Source organism: Schistocerca piceifrons, chromosome 2 (genome assembly GCF_021461385.2).
Source record: "Schistocerca piceifrons isolate TAMUIC-IGC-003096 chromosome 2, iqSchPice1.1, whole genome shotgun sequence".
NCBI lineage: Eukaryota > Metazoa > Arthropoda > Insecta > Orthoptera > Acrididae > Schistocerca > Schistocerca piceifrons.
This window is the reverse complement of record NC_060139.1, coordinates 1,025,296,553-1,025,311,858: the sequence shown is the minus strand read 5'-3', so window position 1 is coordinate 1,025,311,858 and position 15,306 is coordinate 1,025,296,553. Positions and strand designations below refer to the sequence as shown.

Genomic DNA, 15,306 nt, shown 5'->3' with positions numbered 1-15,306 from the left:
GAATCATATATTCCACCTTGCAAACACAGCTGGTGAGAGAAATGGGGCAGGAAAAGTATTTGCTCTTACCGGGCTTAGGTACGGATATAACAGGAGCTTCACACCAGCATCTGGGAAATATTCCATCTGCTCAAATGTGTTGTACATACAAAGGAGAGAGAGACTGCCCACAAGAGAAAAATGTGATCATCATCTGGGGAAGATTGGGATGAGGTGAGACATGGTCAGACTCCCTTTGATTCTGAGGGAGGAAGGTGGGTGATAATTGGTGGAGCTGGAAACCTCTGCAAAATAGTGGCTCAAGATGTTGGAGATAGTAACTGTGTCCACAATGACATCATCTGCTATGGTAGGCCAGAAATTGGGGAATGAACCTTGATGCCAGAAAGCCGACGGAGGTTGCCCCACAAGACGGAATAGGGAGTGAAACTGTGAAATGAAGTTGTGAAGGAAATTCAGCTAGTTTCTTTGCTAACCTGAAAAATGTGATGACACTGAGCACTGAAATGTTTATAATGAATACTGTTCGCCGTTGTAGGATGACAGTTAAAAATGTAGAGAACTAGTCTCCACAAGCGAATCCAGTCGTGGCATGCCTCAGTGCACCCCGGACCATGATTGTAAATTAATGCAGATGAATAGGGAAAACAATCCTATAATGTTTACACGCAGTATTCGTGGTATGCTGCTTGACACAGTCACATCACTATACAGATATTACATTGCAAAGAAATATGTAATGAACAATAAGGATGGTAGTATGGAAAGTGAATGAATGACTTTGGTTTATTTGGAGAATTTTAGGAAAGTGTGGCTTATCTATAAAGGAGGACACTAGTGCAACCCATTCTTGAGTACTGATTGGGTGTTTGGATCCTCGACAAGGTCAGGTTAAAGGAAGACTCTGAGCATTCAGAGGAGTGCTGCTAGATTTGTTAGTAGTAGGCTCAGTCAACATGTTATTGTTACAGGGACGCTTTGGGAACTCAAATATGAATCCCTGGAGGGTAGATGACATTCTTTTCGTGAACACTACTGAGAAAGTTTAGAGAAAAGGAATTTGCAGCTGACTCTAGAATGATTCTACTACCACCAACATACATTTTGAGTAAGGACCACAAAGGCAACATAAGAGAAATTAGAGCTCATACAGAGGCATATAGACAGTCACTTTTCCCTTGCCCCATTTGTGAGTTGAACTGGAAAGGAAATGACTAACAGTGGACAAAGCTCCTCCGCCACACACTATACGGTGGCTATGTACATATAATTGTAGACATATTGTGATTATTTCAAATTACAACTCTACAGAGGGAATTAGCAAGTGGCTACCATTGCAAATTAACTGTACCACTATGTATCTGTCCGTGAACCACCAACAAGCACGAATTTCCTGTTGCTTTGTACATTACATGCTGAGGGTTCATAGACCCATTTTCAGACTATTTCTCCTTTGCTCCACACTCAAATAGCACATGGGCAAAATGAACACCTAAATTTTCCTGTGTGAATTCTGATTTCTCTTATTTTTCTCTCTGTGTATATGGAAATCAACATTTGGAGGAGGAGAAAAAGAGAAATCTATAATGTATGAATACAGAATTAGCAGTTTCTCGCTTCATACAGTCACATTGTTTAAATACCTGGGCATAACACTGCAAGGTGATATTAAATGGAATGAGCATGAGAGGAGTGCGATAGGGAAGGCAAATGGATGACTTTATTTTATCAGGAGAATTCTGGGACAGTGTGGTTCATCTCTCAAGGAGACCAGATGCAGGGCACTAGTGCAACCTATACTTTAGTACTGTTCGAGTGCTTAGGATCTGTACCATGTCAGATTAAAGAAAGAAGAAGCGGGCTGCTGGATTTTTTACTGGTAGGTTCAAACATAACTTGCAAGTGTTACGGAGATGCGTCAGCACTGTGGTCATGCACCTCAATGTGTTTACTGGCCATCTCTCTGTTTGGTAACTAAAGTATATTGGTGGTACAGAGTCCTAATATTGTCTAGATTCTAAAATCAAGGCAGTATTTAGTGACTTTCAGTGTGAATTACGATATAGTGGAAAAGATGCAGTTTTGTTGTGGTTTCCAGCAGTCCAGTAAGGGTTAGGGGGACATGGTAAGCAAGTTAGGAGATACGTATTTGAAGATCATTGACACTAACCACCATGAAGAATCTAAGCTCAATGTAGAACCCTACACGACCATCTGTGTTGCAACTGTGGACCAACCTGCCACACGCCACTCTTCATCCAGTAGATCAATATAAGGTATTAGGTATGTAAGCTCCAGTCTATTTATAATCGCTGACACACTGTTGGAAGCACAATCATGAAATAAAACTTCATAAAGGGCCCACCAGTAATGAGAGTAGCAGGCATTCACATTGCTCAGTTACGGACTTGTGGTAGGCTGTCTGCCTTATTGCTGAAGGGGTCCACATACAAGATATTATGCTTATTTTATAAAACTCTTGACCTTTTCTTTTGTTCAGTAAGTAGACAGAGAGCCTTCCAATGAAATCATTAAATCACACCTCAGAGTAGAAAACTCATACAGAATATCCTTAAGTTGCACGTTTAATAGAAACAGCAAGCAATAATTTACAATATAGAAAGCTGATGCAGATAAATATCATCATCTCCTGGCTAAATGCATTGTTGTACTCTACAATGTTTAATGTCATCCTACTAAAAGAAATAAAGCTTCACGATATGAGAATATACTGTCATGGTTTTAAAAAAAAATAAAACAGTAGATCAATGACAGAAGACATGTACACAATATGTCATGTATATAAAAACACTATTAACAGTAAGCTTCCAGGTCCTTGCAAATTCATTTAATGGAAAAATGTGTGCTTGCAAGCAGATTGTGATCTGCAAGGCCATAATGTGAAACATTCGACATGTGTGTGTGGGGAGGGGGGATATGTACCTGCACATAGCAAGAAACAGGTTTTAAATGTAAACACGCACACAAAACATGATATACATTTGAAAATTGTCAAGGCCAAAACTAGCCAGTAACAGGTTATATATACATAGTGCAAGAAAGGTATCTCATATAATAAAACTGACAGCTTACAGTGGTTTTTAAAACTACTTGATTGTTCACTATAATAACTCAGTTTTTATGACATAAAAGTATGTGCTATATACGCTTACACATGCTCAGTGTCAATAACATTTTGAAATTGAGGAATTAAAGTACCGTCTTCCTCTGCAGTGTCACTATTTGTATGTCAACACATGCCAGCATTCTTATTGCACAGCAGTAGAGTCACGTTGCACAAATAGTATACTAACAGTTAAAACACCTGACTGCCCCCCCCCCCCCCTCTTCCCATAATCCCTGGTGCATTCCTGGCACTGTCAAGATCTGTTTTTTTTTTTTTCCAGAATAGCAAGGAAAAGGTGTACCCAGCATTGGAGAATAATAGAAAGTGTAGTAGTGAGTGTCACCCAAAGGCCAACATTAATGACGAATAGCACACCAAACAGAAATTATCTTTAAGAGACATTATGCTAATAGTATTTAACACAACCTACAGCCTTCAGAATCATCTCAGTTCATCAAGAAAAATGGTCCACTTGTATTTTCAGGTATACTAAATCCAGTTCGAGCTGCCACTGATGACTGGATCCTACAGAGCTATCAAATTGTGAGGTTGTCAATAGTTATCTTCCACCCACCGTTCCAGACATTTTCTATAGGGCTAAATTCAGGTTATTTAGCATGCCTGTCCATATACAATAGTGTGCCTCACTGTCGTTCAAACCAAGAATGCATCTGTGCAGCCCTGTAAAAATGGCTGTTATCATCTTGGAAGATGGGAGTGTCAACACTAATCTCACTGTGCAACGATGAAAGTCACTGAAAATGTTGAAATCAAAATTCTGGTCCATGTCCACAGTAAAAAGAATGAATCGGCTTAAGTCATGATATGAAGAAAACCCCAAAAACGTCACAGAACCACCTCTGCTCTGAACCAAACCTTTCATACACTTTTGTTAAATATCTCCATGGGCTGTTTGAGTGATTTATGCCTTGCATCATTTGAAAAGAAGCAAAATGGTGACTCGCTGGGTAACATCAAATGCAAGCTACTGTGCAGCCGTTCAGATTCTGTGTTGTTAGGCCCATTTGAAGACACACAGCTTTATGTGTCGCTGTGGGCAATACAGTGTGCGATTTGTGCTTTTACCAGTGGGGGGGGATGTCTTAGGGGGTCAGTATAATTACCTGTATACATGTTATTAGCTTGGACCGTGGCGTTACCCATGGTTAAACAGTTACTTATAAATAGATGTTAATGCTGAAACTCACTATTCACGCGTATGCACTATCAGAAACGCCATCCCTTGTTATATCTTTAAAAGTACATTATAGGTAAAGCTTATTTACAAAATCATCTACATACAGGTATACAAGGGGAATTTAGAAAGTTAAGGTACATTTGTGAAAAGCTGTACTTGTTTTGATGATAGAAAACTGAAACATGTGTTATTTTTCTACGTAACCTCCCTGGACTTCAATGCAGTTTTCCTGATGTTTTACGAGTTGCATCTGTAACAAATTTTGAACCACAGCAATGACGTCTTCATCACTTTCAAATCTTCTTCCCTGTAGTGCTTCCGTTAAGGGTCCAAACATGTGAAAATCACTTGGAGCCAGGTCTGGACTGTATGGTGGATGTTCCAGCACCTCGAATCTCAACTCCTTTATTGCGTCGGCTGTCCGTTTGGCAGAGTGTGGGCGAGCATTATCTTGCTGCAGGATGACACCTCTTCACAGTTTTCCACGACGTTTGGGTCTGATTGCAGGTTTTAGTTTCGTACGCAACACATCACATCCACCATACAATACAGACCTTGCTCTAAAGCCTCATTTATGCTGGGGCGATGTCTTGCAACATTGTGGCATGCTACGGAAATGTGGCGTGCGTCGTCTTGTCATTTAGTTCTAAATGTTTTGAAATGCTTAACTACTACATAACACTTTTTCAAAATTAATAAGCAAACATATTAATAGTATTAATAATAAGACTATTAAAAACTTTCAGTGTTCGGCTCCACAAATTAAAATTATATGTAAAGTTTTACTCCAGTGTGTGGGAAATAAACATCCCAGGTTGGGATGCATAAACTAAAACCAGAGGAGGGGATGGTCTGATGCAGATGGGGGGAAATCCCCACCATCCCCCCCTGCAAATCGCACACTGGGGCAATGGCCTTTTGTGAGGTACCTAACTTCGAACATCTACTACATGTAGTTCCGTTCACAATGTTCACATGGAAACTGCTTGAGATGGAACTGCATTCACTGACAGCAGCAATTTGTGGTGGATTGGAAATCAATTGACAATGTTTTATGTTCATTTCTGATCCTTGTCGATTTGGAACTGTTTACAACCACTATCCCTACACCATGTTACATGGCTGTGGGTAGTACACCATTCCTTGTAGAAACATTGGACGGGCCATGTTCATAACCACAAAATCAGCCTCCTTCTTCCTTGATCTGGTCACAGGCACATCCAAACACAATAGCTCCTTTTTGCACAATAGTTCCTATTTGCCACACTATTCTGTTTCCATACCGATACACAGAGACCACTTCAATGCCATGATTTATGTCTGTGTAGCACACTGTTCTTTTACAAGGGTGAATAATAGGAGCAGTGAGCTCACACTGAGTACTCACATCCAGTGACACTGTACGCAGAGGATGGCATTGTGGTTGCTCGGCAGCATGTGGTTGCATAGGTGTGGTTGCTGAGTTATATGGGAGTTATTTGATAAGTCTGGTAAACAAGTGAGAAAAAAATGTTTGTTTCATAAACAACTCACCTTACTTCTCAATGTAGTCTTCTTTGTGGGATACACACTTGGTCCAGCAACCCTCCAGCTTTTTCACCCCCCAGAAAATTTAATTGACTTATTCTTACTAAACTATTACATTTATCATGAGTGAAAAGAGCTTGACTTGCCATAGAATTGTTAGGTCGGGGCTTTGGTGTGACAGGTGCTGTAGTTTTTTCCATGTGGGTGACTGTAGTGGTCTGGGAATAGGGGACATAAAAAGAGACTCATCAGTGGTTTTGTAGGATATGTAGTAGAGAAGGGAAGATACTAGAACAGGAGGGGAAAATTGCCACCCTTCAGGCTGAGTTAGACAAGGCCAGGGGTGATCAGCAGGTTAACGAGGGAGAAGGGTAAAGAGAGGTGGGAAATGGCAACAGGTAACAGGAGGAACAGGCCTAGAACTTTGTCTGACAGCTTCATGGTACATGGAAAATAGATCTGACCTGTTGCTTCAGTTAGAAGCATGTGAGCCTCAAGCAGTTGCAGGTGTAGACAGAGCACAACAAACTTTCAGCAGCAAATAGAAAAGTAAGAATGTAGGGAAATCAGTAAAGAGAAAGAAAGTGTTGTTGTTAGGTAGTTCCCATGGAAGAGGTGTTGGCCAACTTTTGCAGGATGAATTAGGATCAGAGTACCAGGTCACCAATTTCTTTAAACCTAGTGCTGGGCTGGATCAGGTGGCAGAGGATTTGGGATCACTGTGCAAAGATTTCACTAATGAAGACACTGTGGTTATAGTGGGTCGGCCAGGTAACAGTACTGACAGAGATTCTGGGTACAGTACAGAGTGTGACCTGGCAAAGATTGCATCAGCATCGGAGCATACTCGTGTTGAGTCTGTATCTGTTCTTGGGCACCATGACTGACCTCATTTGAACTCTTCTGTCAAGAGACTTAATTTGGAGTTGGAACGGCTGCTTATGTCGGGTCAAGGGTCACACATTTGTGTGGTTCCTGTTGATTCTCTCAATAGGTGTGATTATACTAGGCATGGCCTTCACCTCAATAGGAAAGGGAAGGGTAAACTGGCTGGGAAAATAGCAGGAAAGTCAAAGGGAGGGAGGGGCAGTCATGACTGATATAGTACCAGTGGTTATAGGGTTCAGAAATGACCCTTTTTTAGAGCATGGAGGACAGAAAGAAACCAAGTTTTAAGAGCAGTTAGGATTGCGACAAACCTTCAGTTTGAGAAAGAAACCCAAAAACACAATTCCAGCTTATTACATCAGCATAAACAGCTGTTGGGTAAGAATTTTCAACAATCAGCAGAGATTTCAAACTCCATCCAATTTTAAATTAGTCAATGCGAAATGTCAGCTATCTTTATTGCATCAAAATATTCAAGGACTGATAAATAAAATTAATGAATTAACGATCTGCATAGATGAATTAGAGTCCTTACCCAGCTGACATAATGTGCCTCTCTGAACTTCATGTGACCACTGGTACAGAACTTTTAAGTGTTAAGGATTTAGGTTAGCGTCTCACTTTTGTAGAGCAGAAATGGAGAAAGGAGGAGCTGCCACATTCATCAGGAACTGTCATAAATTTAAGAACATATACATTCACAAATTTTGCCTAGAACAGCATATGGAAGAATGTGCAACAGAAGTACAATTTCACAGTGTATATTGAGCACTTGCAGGTAACTTTAATCTGTTCATAAGCCACCTTGAAGCTGTACTGGCCCATTTAACAACAAAAACAAAGTTGCTGGTGACTTCAATGTAGATTTTCTTAAAGACTCTCCCAATAAGAACTTATTTTAGTTAATAACACTATCATTCAACTTAATTCTCACTGTTAAGTTCCTCACTAGGGTAGCCAATTGCCACAAACTGCCATTGACAATATCTTTATAGGAAAGTCCAATGAACAAAATTATATTACAAAACCAATAGTCAATGGCCTCTGAGACCAGGACATGCAGTTCCTTCTGTTAACTGTTAATACTGAACAGGATATAAAATCTATTAAATCTGAGCTCAAGAGGGTAATCAATAAACCAAAAATTGATTATTTTAGGGCACTCCTCAGAGACATTCACTGCAGTGATGTTTACAGTGCTCATGGCTTGAATGAAAAGTATAACACTTTTGCTAATATAAAGTGCTTACCTTATTTGAACACTGTTTTCCACCAAAACTAACCAAGGTTAGAACGAAGTCTACAAAGAAGCCATGGATTACTCAAGGAGTAGAGATATCTTGTAAAACAAAAAAAAAGAAAACTGTATCTGACAATCCGAAACAGTTCTGATGTTGATGCTATAGCACATCACAAGAAATACTGCAAAATATTCAAGACTAATATGGACATCAAAGCAAATACATTAAAGGGAAAAGATAGTCATATCAGATAAGAAAATAAAGACAATATGGGATATAGTGAAGGAGGAGACCAGTAGAACCAGACATGAAGAGGGACAAATAGCATTAAGAGTAAATAATACATTGGTGACAGATGTGTATAGTGTTGTAGAACTTTTTAACAAACATTTTACAACAGTTACTTAAAAGATGGGGTTGTCAGAGTCTGCAGATGCTGCTATGGAATACCTCAGACCAGACATTTCAAGTAACTTCCATAATATGAATTTGACCCTCACTACCCCAGTAGAAGTAATGTCCATCACAAAATCTTTAAAATCGAAAACATCTAGTGGGTATGATGAAATATCAACGAAGTTAATTAGAGAATTTGATTCTCAGTTAAGTAACACATTAAGCTATATGTGTAACCAGTCATTTATCAGTGGAATATTTCCTGAATAGTTGAAATATGCTGAAGTTAAGCCACTATTTAAGGAGGAAGATAAAGAAATAGCATCAAATTTCCATCCAATTTCACTTTTGCCAGCATTCTCAAAAATTTTAGAAAAGGTGATGTACAATCGGCTTTATAGCCGTCCTATCACAAATAACATACTGTCAAAGTTGCAGTTCGGATTTCTAAAGGGTTTTGATATTGAGAAGACTATCTACACCTACAGTGAAAATGTACTTAATTCACTAGGAAAAAAAAAAGAAAAAAAAACGCATGAACTGGTATATTATGTGATCTGTCAAAGGCATTTGACTGTGTAAATTACAATATCCTTTTAGTAAATCATAATATTATGGTGTAACAGGACATGAGACCTGAGTGGAAACAAGGCCCCCGGAGTAGACAATATTCCATTGGAACTACTGAAGGCCGTGAGAGAGCCAGTCCTGACAAAACTCTACCATCTGGTGAGCAAGATGTATGAAACAGGCGAAATACCCTCAGACTTCAAGAAGAATATAATAATTCCAATCCCAAAGAAAGCAGGTGTTGACAGATGTGAAAATTACCGAACTATCAGCTTAATAAGTCACAGCTGCAAAATACTAACACGAATTCTTTACAGACGAATGGAAAAACTAGTAGAAGCCAACCTCGGGGAAGATCAGTTTGGATTCCGTAGAAACACTGGAACACGTGAGGCAATACTGACCTTACGACTTATCTTAGAAGAAAGATTAAGGAAAGGCAAACCTACGTTTCTAGCATTTGTAGACTTAGAGAAAGCTTTTGACAATGTTGACTGGAATACTCTCTTTCAAATTCTAAAGGTGGCAAGGGTAAAATACAGGGAGCGAAAGGCTATTTACAATTTGTACAGAAACCAGATGGCAGTTATAAGAGTCGAGGGGCATGAAAGGGAAGCAGTGGTTGGGAAGGGAGTAAGACAGGGTTGTAGCCTCTCCCCGATGTTGTTCAATCTGTATATTGAGCAAGCAGTAAAGGAAACAAAAGAAAAATTCGGGGTAGGTATTAAAATTCATGGAGAAGAAATAAAAACTTTGAGGTTCGCTGATGACATTGTAATTCTGTCAGAGACAGCAAAGGACTTGGAAGAGCAGTTGAATGGAATGGACAGTGTCTTGAAAGGAGGATATAAGATGAACATCAACAAAAGCAAAACAAGGATAATGGAATGTAGTCTAATTAAGTCGGGTGATGCTGAGGGAATTAGATTAGGAAATGAGGCACTTAAAGTAGTAAAGGAGTTTTGCTATTTGGGGAGCAAAATAACTGATGATGGTCGAAGTAGAGAGGATATAAAATGTAGGCTGGCAATGGCAAGGAAAGCGTTTCTGAAGAAGAGAAATTTGTTAACATCCAGTATTGATTTAAGTGTCAGGAAGTCATTTCTGAAAGTATTCGTATGGAGTGTAGCCATGTATGGAAGTGAAACATGGACGATAAATAGTTTGGACAAGAAGAGAATAGAAGCTTTCGAAATGTGGTGCTACAGAAGAATGCTGAAGATTAGATGGGTAGATCACATAACTAATGAGGAAGTATTGAATAGGATTGGGGAGATGAGAAGTTTGTGGCACAACTTGACCAGAAGAAGGGATCGGTTGATAGGACATGTTCTGAGGCATCAAGGGATCACCAATTTAGTATTGGAGGGCAGCGTGGAGGGTAAAAATCGTAGAGGGAGACCAAGAGATGAATACACTAAGCAGATTCAGAAGGATGTAGGTTGCAGTAGGTACTGGGAGATGAAAAAGCTTGCACAGGATAGAGTGGCATGGAGAGCTGCATCAAACCAGTCTCAGGACTGAAGACCACAACAACAAACAACAGGACATGCTGCAAAATGGTTCAAATCTTATATCTCTGGCAGGAAACAAAGGGTGTTATTAGAAAAGAGACCTGTATTAAGCTGTCAGGTATCAACTAACTGGGAACTAATTACATATGGGGTCCCACAAAGTTCCATCTTAGGGCCCTTACTTTTTCTCATGTATATCAATGACCTTTCATCAGTAACATTACCAGATGCCAAGTTTGTTTTGTTTGCCAATGATACAAACATTGCAATAAATAGCAAATCAAGTGTAGTCTTAGAAAGATCGGCTAATAAAATATTTGTGGACATTAATCACTGGCTCCTAGCCAATTCTTTGTCACTAAACTTTGAAAAAACACACTACATGCAGTTCAGAACTTGTAATGGGTGTCCCACGAGTATATGCCTACCATACGATGATAAGCAGATAGAAGAAGTCGACAGCATTAAATTCTTGGGATTACAGCTTGATAATAAATTCAACTGGGAGGAGCACACCACAGAACTGCTGAAACATCTTAACAAATCTCTATTTGCAACACGAATTGTGTCAGGCATAGGGGATATAAAAATGTAAAAGCTGTCATACTATGCTTACTTTCATTCCATAATGTCATATGGGATTATTTCTTGGGGTAATTCATTAATCCAAGCTAAAGTTTTCCGGGCACAAAAATGTGCAATAAGAGTTATATGTGGTGTGAACTCAAGAACATCCTGCAGAAGCCTGTTTAGGGAACTAAGGATACTAACTACTGCTTCCCAATATATTTATTCCTTAATGAAATTTGTCATTAAAAATATGTAACTTTTTCAAACCAACAGCTCAATACATGGAATCAGTACTAGAAATAAGAATAATCTTCACAAGGATTTCAAGTCACTTACTCTTGTACAAAATGGTGTGCATTATACAGAAGCACACATTTTCAATAACTTGCCAGCAGCCATAAAAAGCTTAACAGCCAATGAAATTCAGTTTAAGAGAAGCCTAAAGGATTTATTGGTGACCAACTCCTTCTACTCTATTGATGAATTTCTCAGTAGAACCAACAGATTTATTGTGTGTGTGTGTGTGTGTGTGTGTGTGTGTGTGTGTGTGTGTGTGTACAATCTAACTTCTGCACCATTTCAGTGCAGTAATGTGTTCATTTCAAATAAGTATTGTAGTAGTTCTAGTGTATGTTTATTACCTTATAAATAAAAAAAGTTTATTTTAAATTCAGAACATTAATTCAATCTTAGTAAATGAGAATTTGTAAAGTGATTCTTTCATATAGTGTTCATTTTAAAAAATGACTGTCATTCCACTTGGGACCTGTGGAAGGTACATAAGCTTATTTGTTTCAGGGAGGACCTCCTCACTGCAGATCAATTGGAATGAAAGTAAATCTAATCTAATCTAAGGTTGTGCCAAACTCTGCAAAATACTCATTGACTTAATCATTTGATGACAATTTCTTCCCAGCACGCCAAAGTTTTATGTTAGGGAACAGGAAGAAGACATCTGGAGCTAAGTCTGGGGAAAATGGTGGATGTGAAACCAACTCACAGCCCAATTCATGCACTTTCACCATTGTTACCACTTATGTGGGGATGGCACAATATTCTAGTGAAAGAGCACTTCTTTGCGTGGCAACCTGGGTCTTTTTTCAGCCAACACTAGTTTCACACAATACAACAACGAAGCATGTAGAGTCCAATCATGGCTCTGCCTTTCTCCAAGTAATTTACGAGGATTATCCCTTGGGAAAACCAAAAAAATAGTAGCCATCATCTTACCAGCCAACAAAATAGTTCTTGCCTTCTTTAGTGCACTTTCACCAGCCTTTGTCCATTGTTTGACTGCACTTTTGTCATTGGTGTTTAATGATGGATCCAGGTTTCATGAACAGTCACAAATCAGTGCAAAATGTCTTCCATATTGTGATTAAACATTGCCAGGCTTTGTGCTGAAACGTTGCACTGGATGTGATGAGCAGATGTGGCACACCCCTCACACACCTCCTTCATATTATGCTTACAGTCTTGGAAATCTTACGAATTCTTATTTGGCAGTCTTGCATTACCATATCATGGATTTATTCAATGGTTTCCTTTGTGATGACCTCAATTGGACAGCTGGAGCATGCTTAGTCTTCAGTGCTTGGCCGACCACATATAAATTCATTGCCCCAAAAAATAAATGGTCTTCAATGATGTTGCAGAACCTGCATGAACTTCATCCAAATCTGTTTTATTTGTGCTGTAGTCCAACCTTTCAAATGACAATGTTTAGTAGAAGCATGAAACTCTGTTTTCTCTGTTTTCAATTGCAGCAGAAACACTAACAAATTCAGATGGCTGACAGCATTGATCTATATGCTGTACATTGTGAAAATTCTTTATACAATACTTGGAATAATTACGTTTTCAAACTATGAAATTTACCAGACTTATCAAAGAACCTTTGTATATATTCTTCTTCTCTTTCTCTCCTTTTCTGGTGACCAAGTGGCAATCTATGTTCTACATATTCTATTCTCTCCCTCCCTCTCTCTACAAACAGTGTCCCTCTAATATCACCATTGAATCCTTTGAATTTTTCTCCATCACTTTCATTCCAACATTATCTCTGTCTTTTTTTAGTCTACTTTAATGTTGTCTCTCAGTAAATCTTTCTTGATATCTAGGAAAAGATTGATTGTTAATCTCTTTTGCCAAATTTATTTGGAAAAAATGTGGTTGATCTGTTCTCACACATGAGCAAGTAATATCAGTCTCCTCTTTCTTGTTGCACCTACTATATTTCAGCATTACGTCTTTATTTTAAAGTGTTATTTCTAGTGAACCCAATATCTTCCTTGTGATTCTTCTTTCAAATATTTCAAGTTTATCTAACTTATAACGTGGTATGGTAGCTCACTGGGTATGTGACAGACTACAAATCCAAAGATGTTTCAATGTCTAGTCGGTCTTAGGATTTATTTTTCTGTTACTAACCACTTTTTTCAACTATGGTAATGACCTGACTGTGTATGTCAACAATGCCAAATTGTACCAGTGTTCAGAGTCCACAATGAAATGTAGGGTCAGTCAGTTAAAAGTCACAGGGAGGCACGGGCAAAGCCTAGCAAAGCACTGTGGTATTCTGACGTTTTACATTTACTTAACTTATAGTGCAGTCCTAAGCATTCACTTGCATATAGCCATTCTGCTTTCATCACTACATTTTAGTTCTTTATTTCAAGGTTGTTAGATAAGAATTTCTGGGAGACCACAGGCTTTTACCATTCATTTACAGCATTCTTTTCTAGAATCATTTTCTTGAATTATTTCTCTCAAATATTTTAAATTTTTCACCCTTTCTATTGTACCAATATCTTCTACTAAAACTTTCAGTGAATTGTTCACGTTCATAATAAACCTGTTTTGGATGACACATCTCGCTACAGGTTTCATTAACTCTAGAAATCATAACTTCTTGTAGCTTGTTACGGGAAATTTACAAATTTATTGAAACATTCTGTCATGTGTGTATTGAATTTTTATTTGAACTCCAACACATACTTAAACTGTTAAGTAAGGGTGTTTGGTTTATCATTTTTACTTACTTATTACTATCATTGTCCAATTTGACAAATGTTATTGTATTTCAAAATTTACTCACTATTATCTTTATTCATTTGTGCTAATGTACTACTGATGTGGTGTCATGCACATTAATCCAAACAGCAGAAATGTGTGTACTTTTTAAATCTTTACAGTGTGGACAAAATTGACTAAAACCAGAAAAAGTCAATAAAAACCCATAACCATCATTCATATGTGATTTGTCAAATCATAGACTTCATTCACCCAGACTCACAATTTATATGCATGCAACCAACTGGTTGATACTTTTACTTTAATGTAAAAAGTTGTTTGTGATGATTGCATTTTGCATTTCAGTACTACTGTTCAAACACTTTCACCTATACCATATTTGTAGAAGTATCATTTTAATTAACTTGACTTACAATGAAGAGATTTCAACTTCTAGTGGGTATAGAAAACCAGTAGCCTGTCAGCTTAATCTTAAACAAACCTCATAGTATCAAGTATGAGAAGGATATTTGACTTTCAGTTATAGCACATGATTATAAACCTTAGTATTTTGAAAATATCATTTTACTCCTGACTAACAAGGAAAGATCACACTTATTTATTTATTTATTTTATTTTATTTATCCATCCATTGACAATAAATATTGTATCAGAAGATATTAATGAATTAAACAAAACTGCATGTAACAGCTGAAACATACTGGCCACAATGGCAACATTTAAGCATAAAACTAGCATAACTATCTCTTCGAAAAGTAGAATATCTTATTTTGTAATAGCCAGCAACTGTCATAATTTAAAAAGATAATCACACAATTGGAAGCAAAAAATACCAAGAAATTAGTTGTATCATGCACAAGTCCCTCTACAATGCAGCCAAATATTAACTGGTATCCGTAAACAAGGATGAGAAGCTTTGTTGCTTATTGCTAATTTTTAAGTGGTAGTGATACTGTAATACAAAGGGTTCAGTGCATTGAGGAAGACTGCTTTGCATGCTGTTAGTTAGCAACTGCATTTGCAATGTCATGCATGGTTATGGCATACCGCTTCTCTATGCAATGATGGAAGTCCTGTAAACATACCTTACGAGTGCCAAGTAGCCACAGTGTAACAGCCTCCTTTGCACTTAGCAAAGGTATCTTTGAATTGCTTGTTTGTTGCTGATCCACTTCCTGCCAATTTCGCCGCCATGGAGAAAAATATTTTTTTAAAAAATGACAGGCATTAGTCGTGTAATTT

At 38.1% G+C, this 15,306-nt stretch overlaps 1 protein-coding gene across 1 annotated transcript in view; it reads right to left on the bottom strand.

Annotated features, from left to right (window-relative positions):
* LOC124777615 (protein quick-to-court) overlaps nt 1–15,306 on the bottom strand; it is a 342,810-nt gene that overhangs the window by 12,765 nt on the left and 314,739 nt on the right. The window contains exon 8 of the mRNA XM_047253077.1: nt 15,150–15,239. Within this exon, the coding sequence (XP_047109033.1) occupies nt 15,150–15,239 (90 nt within the window). The remainder of the gene's footprint in view (nt 1–15,149; nt 15,240–15,306) is intronic.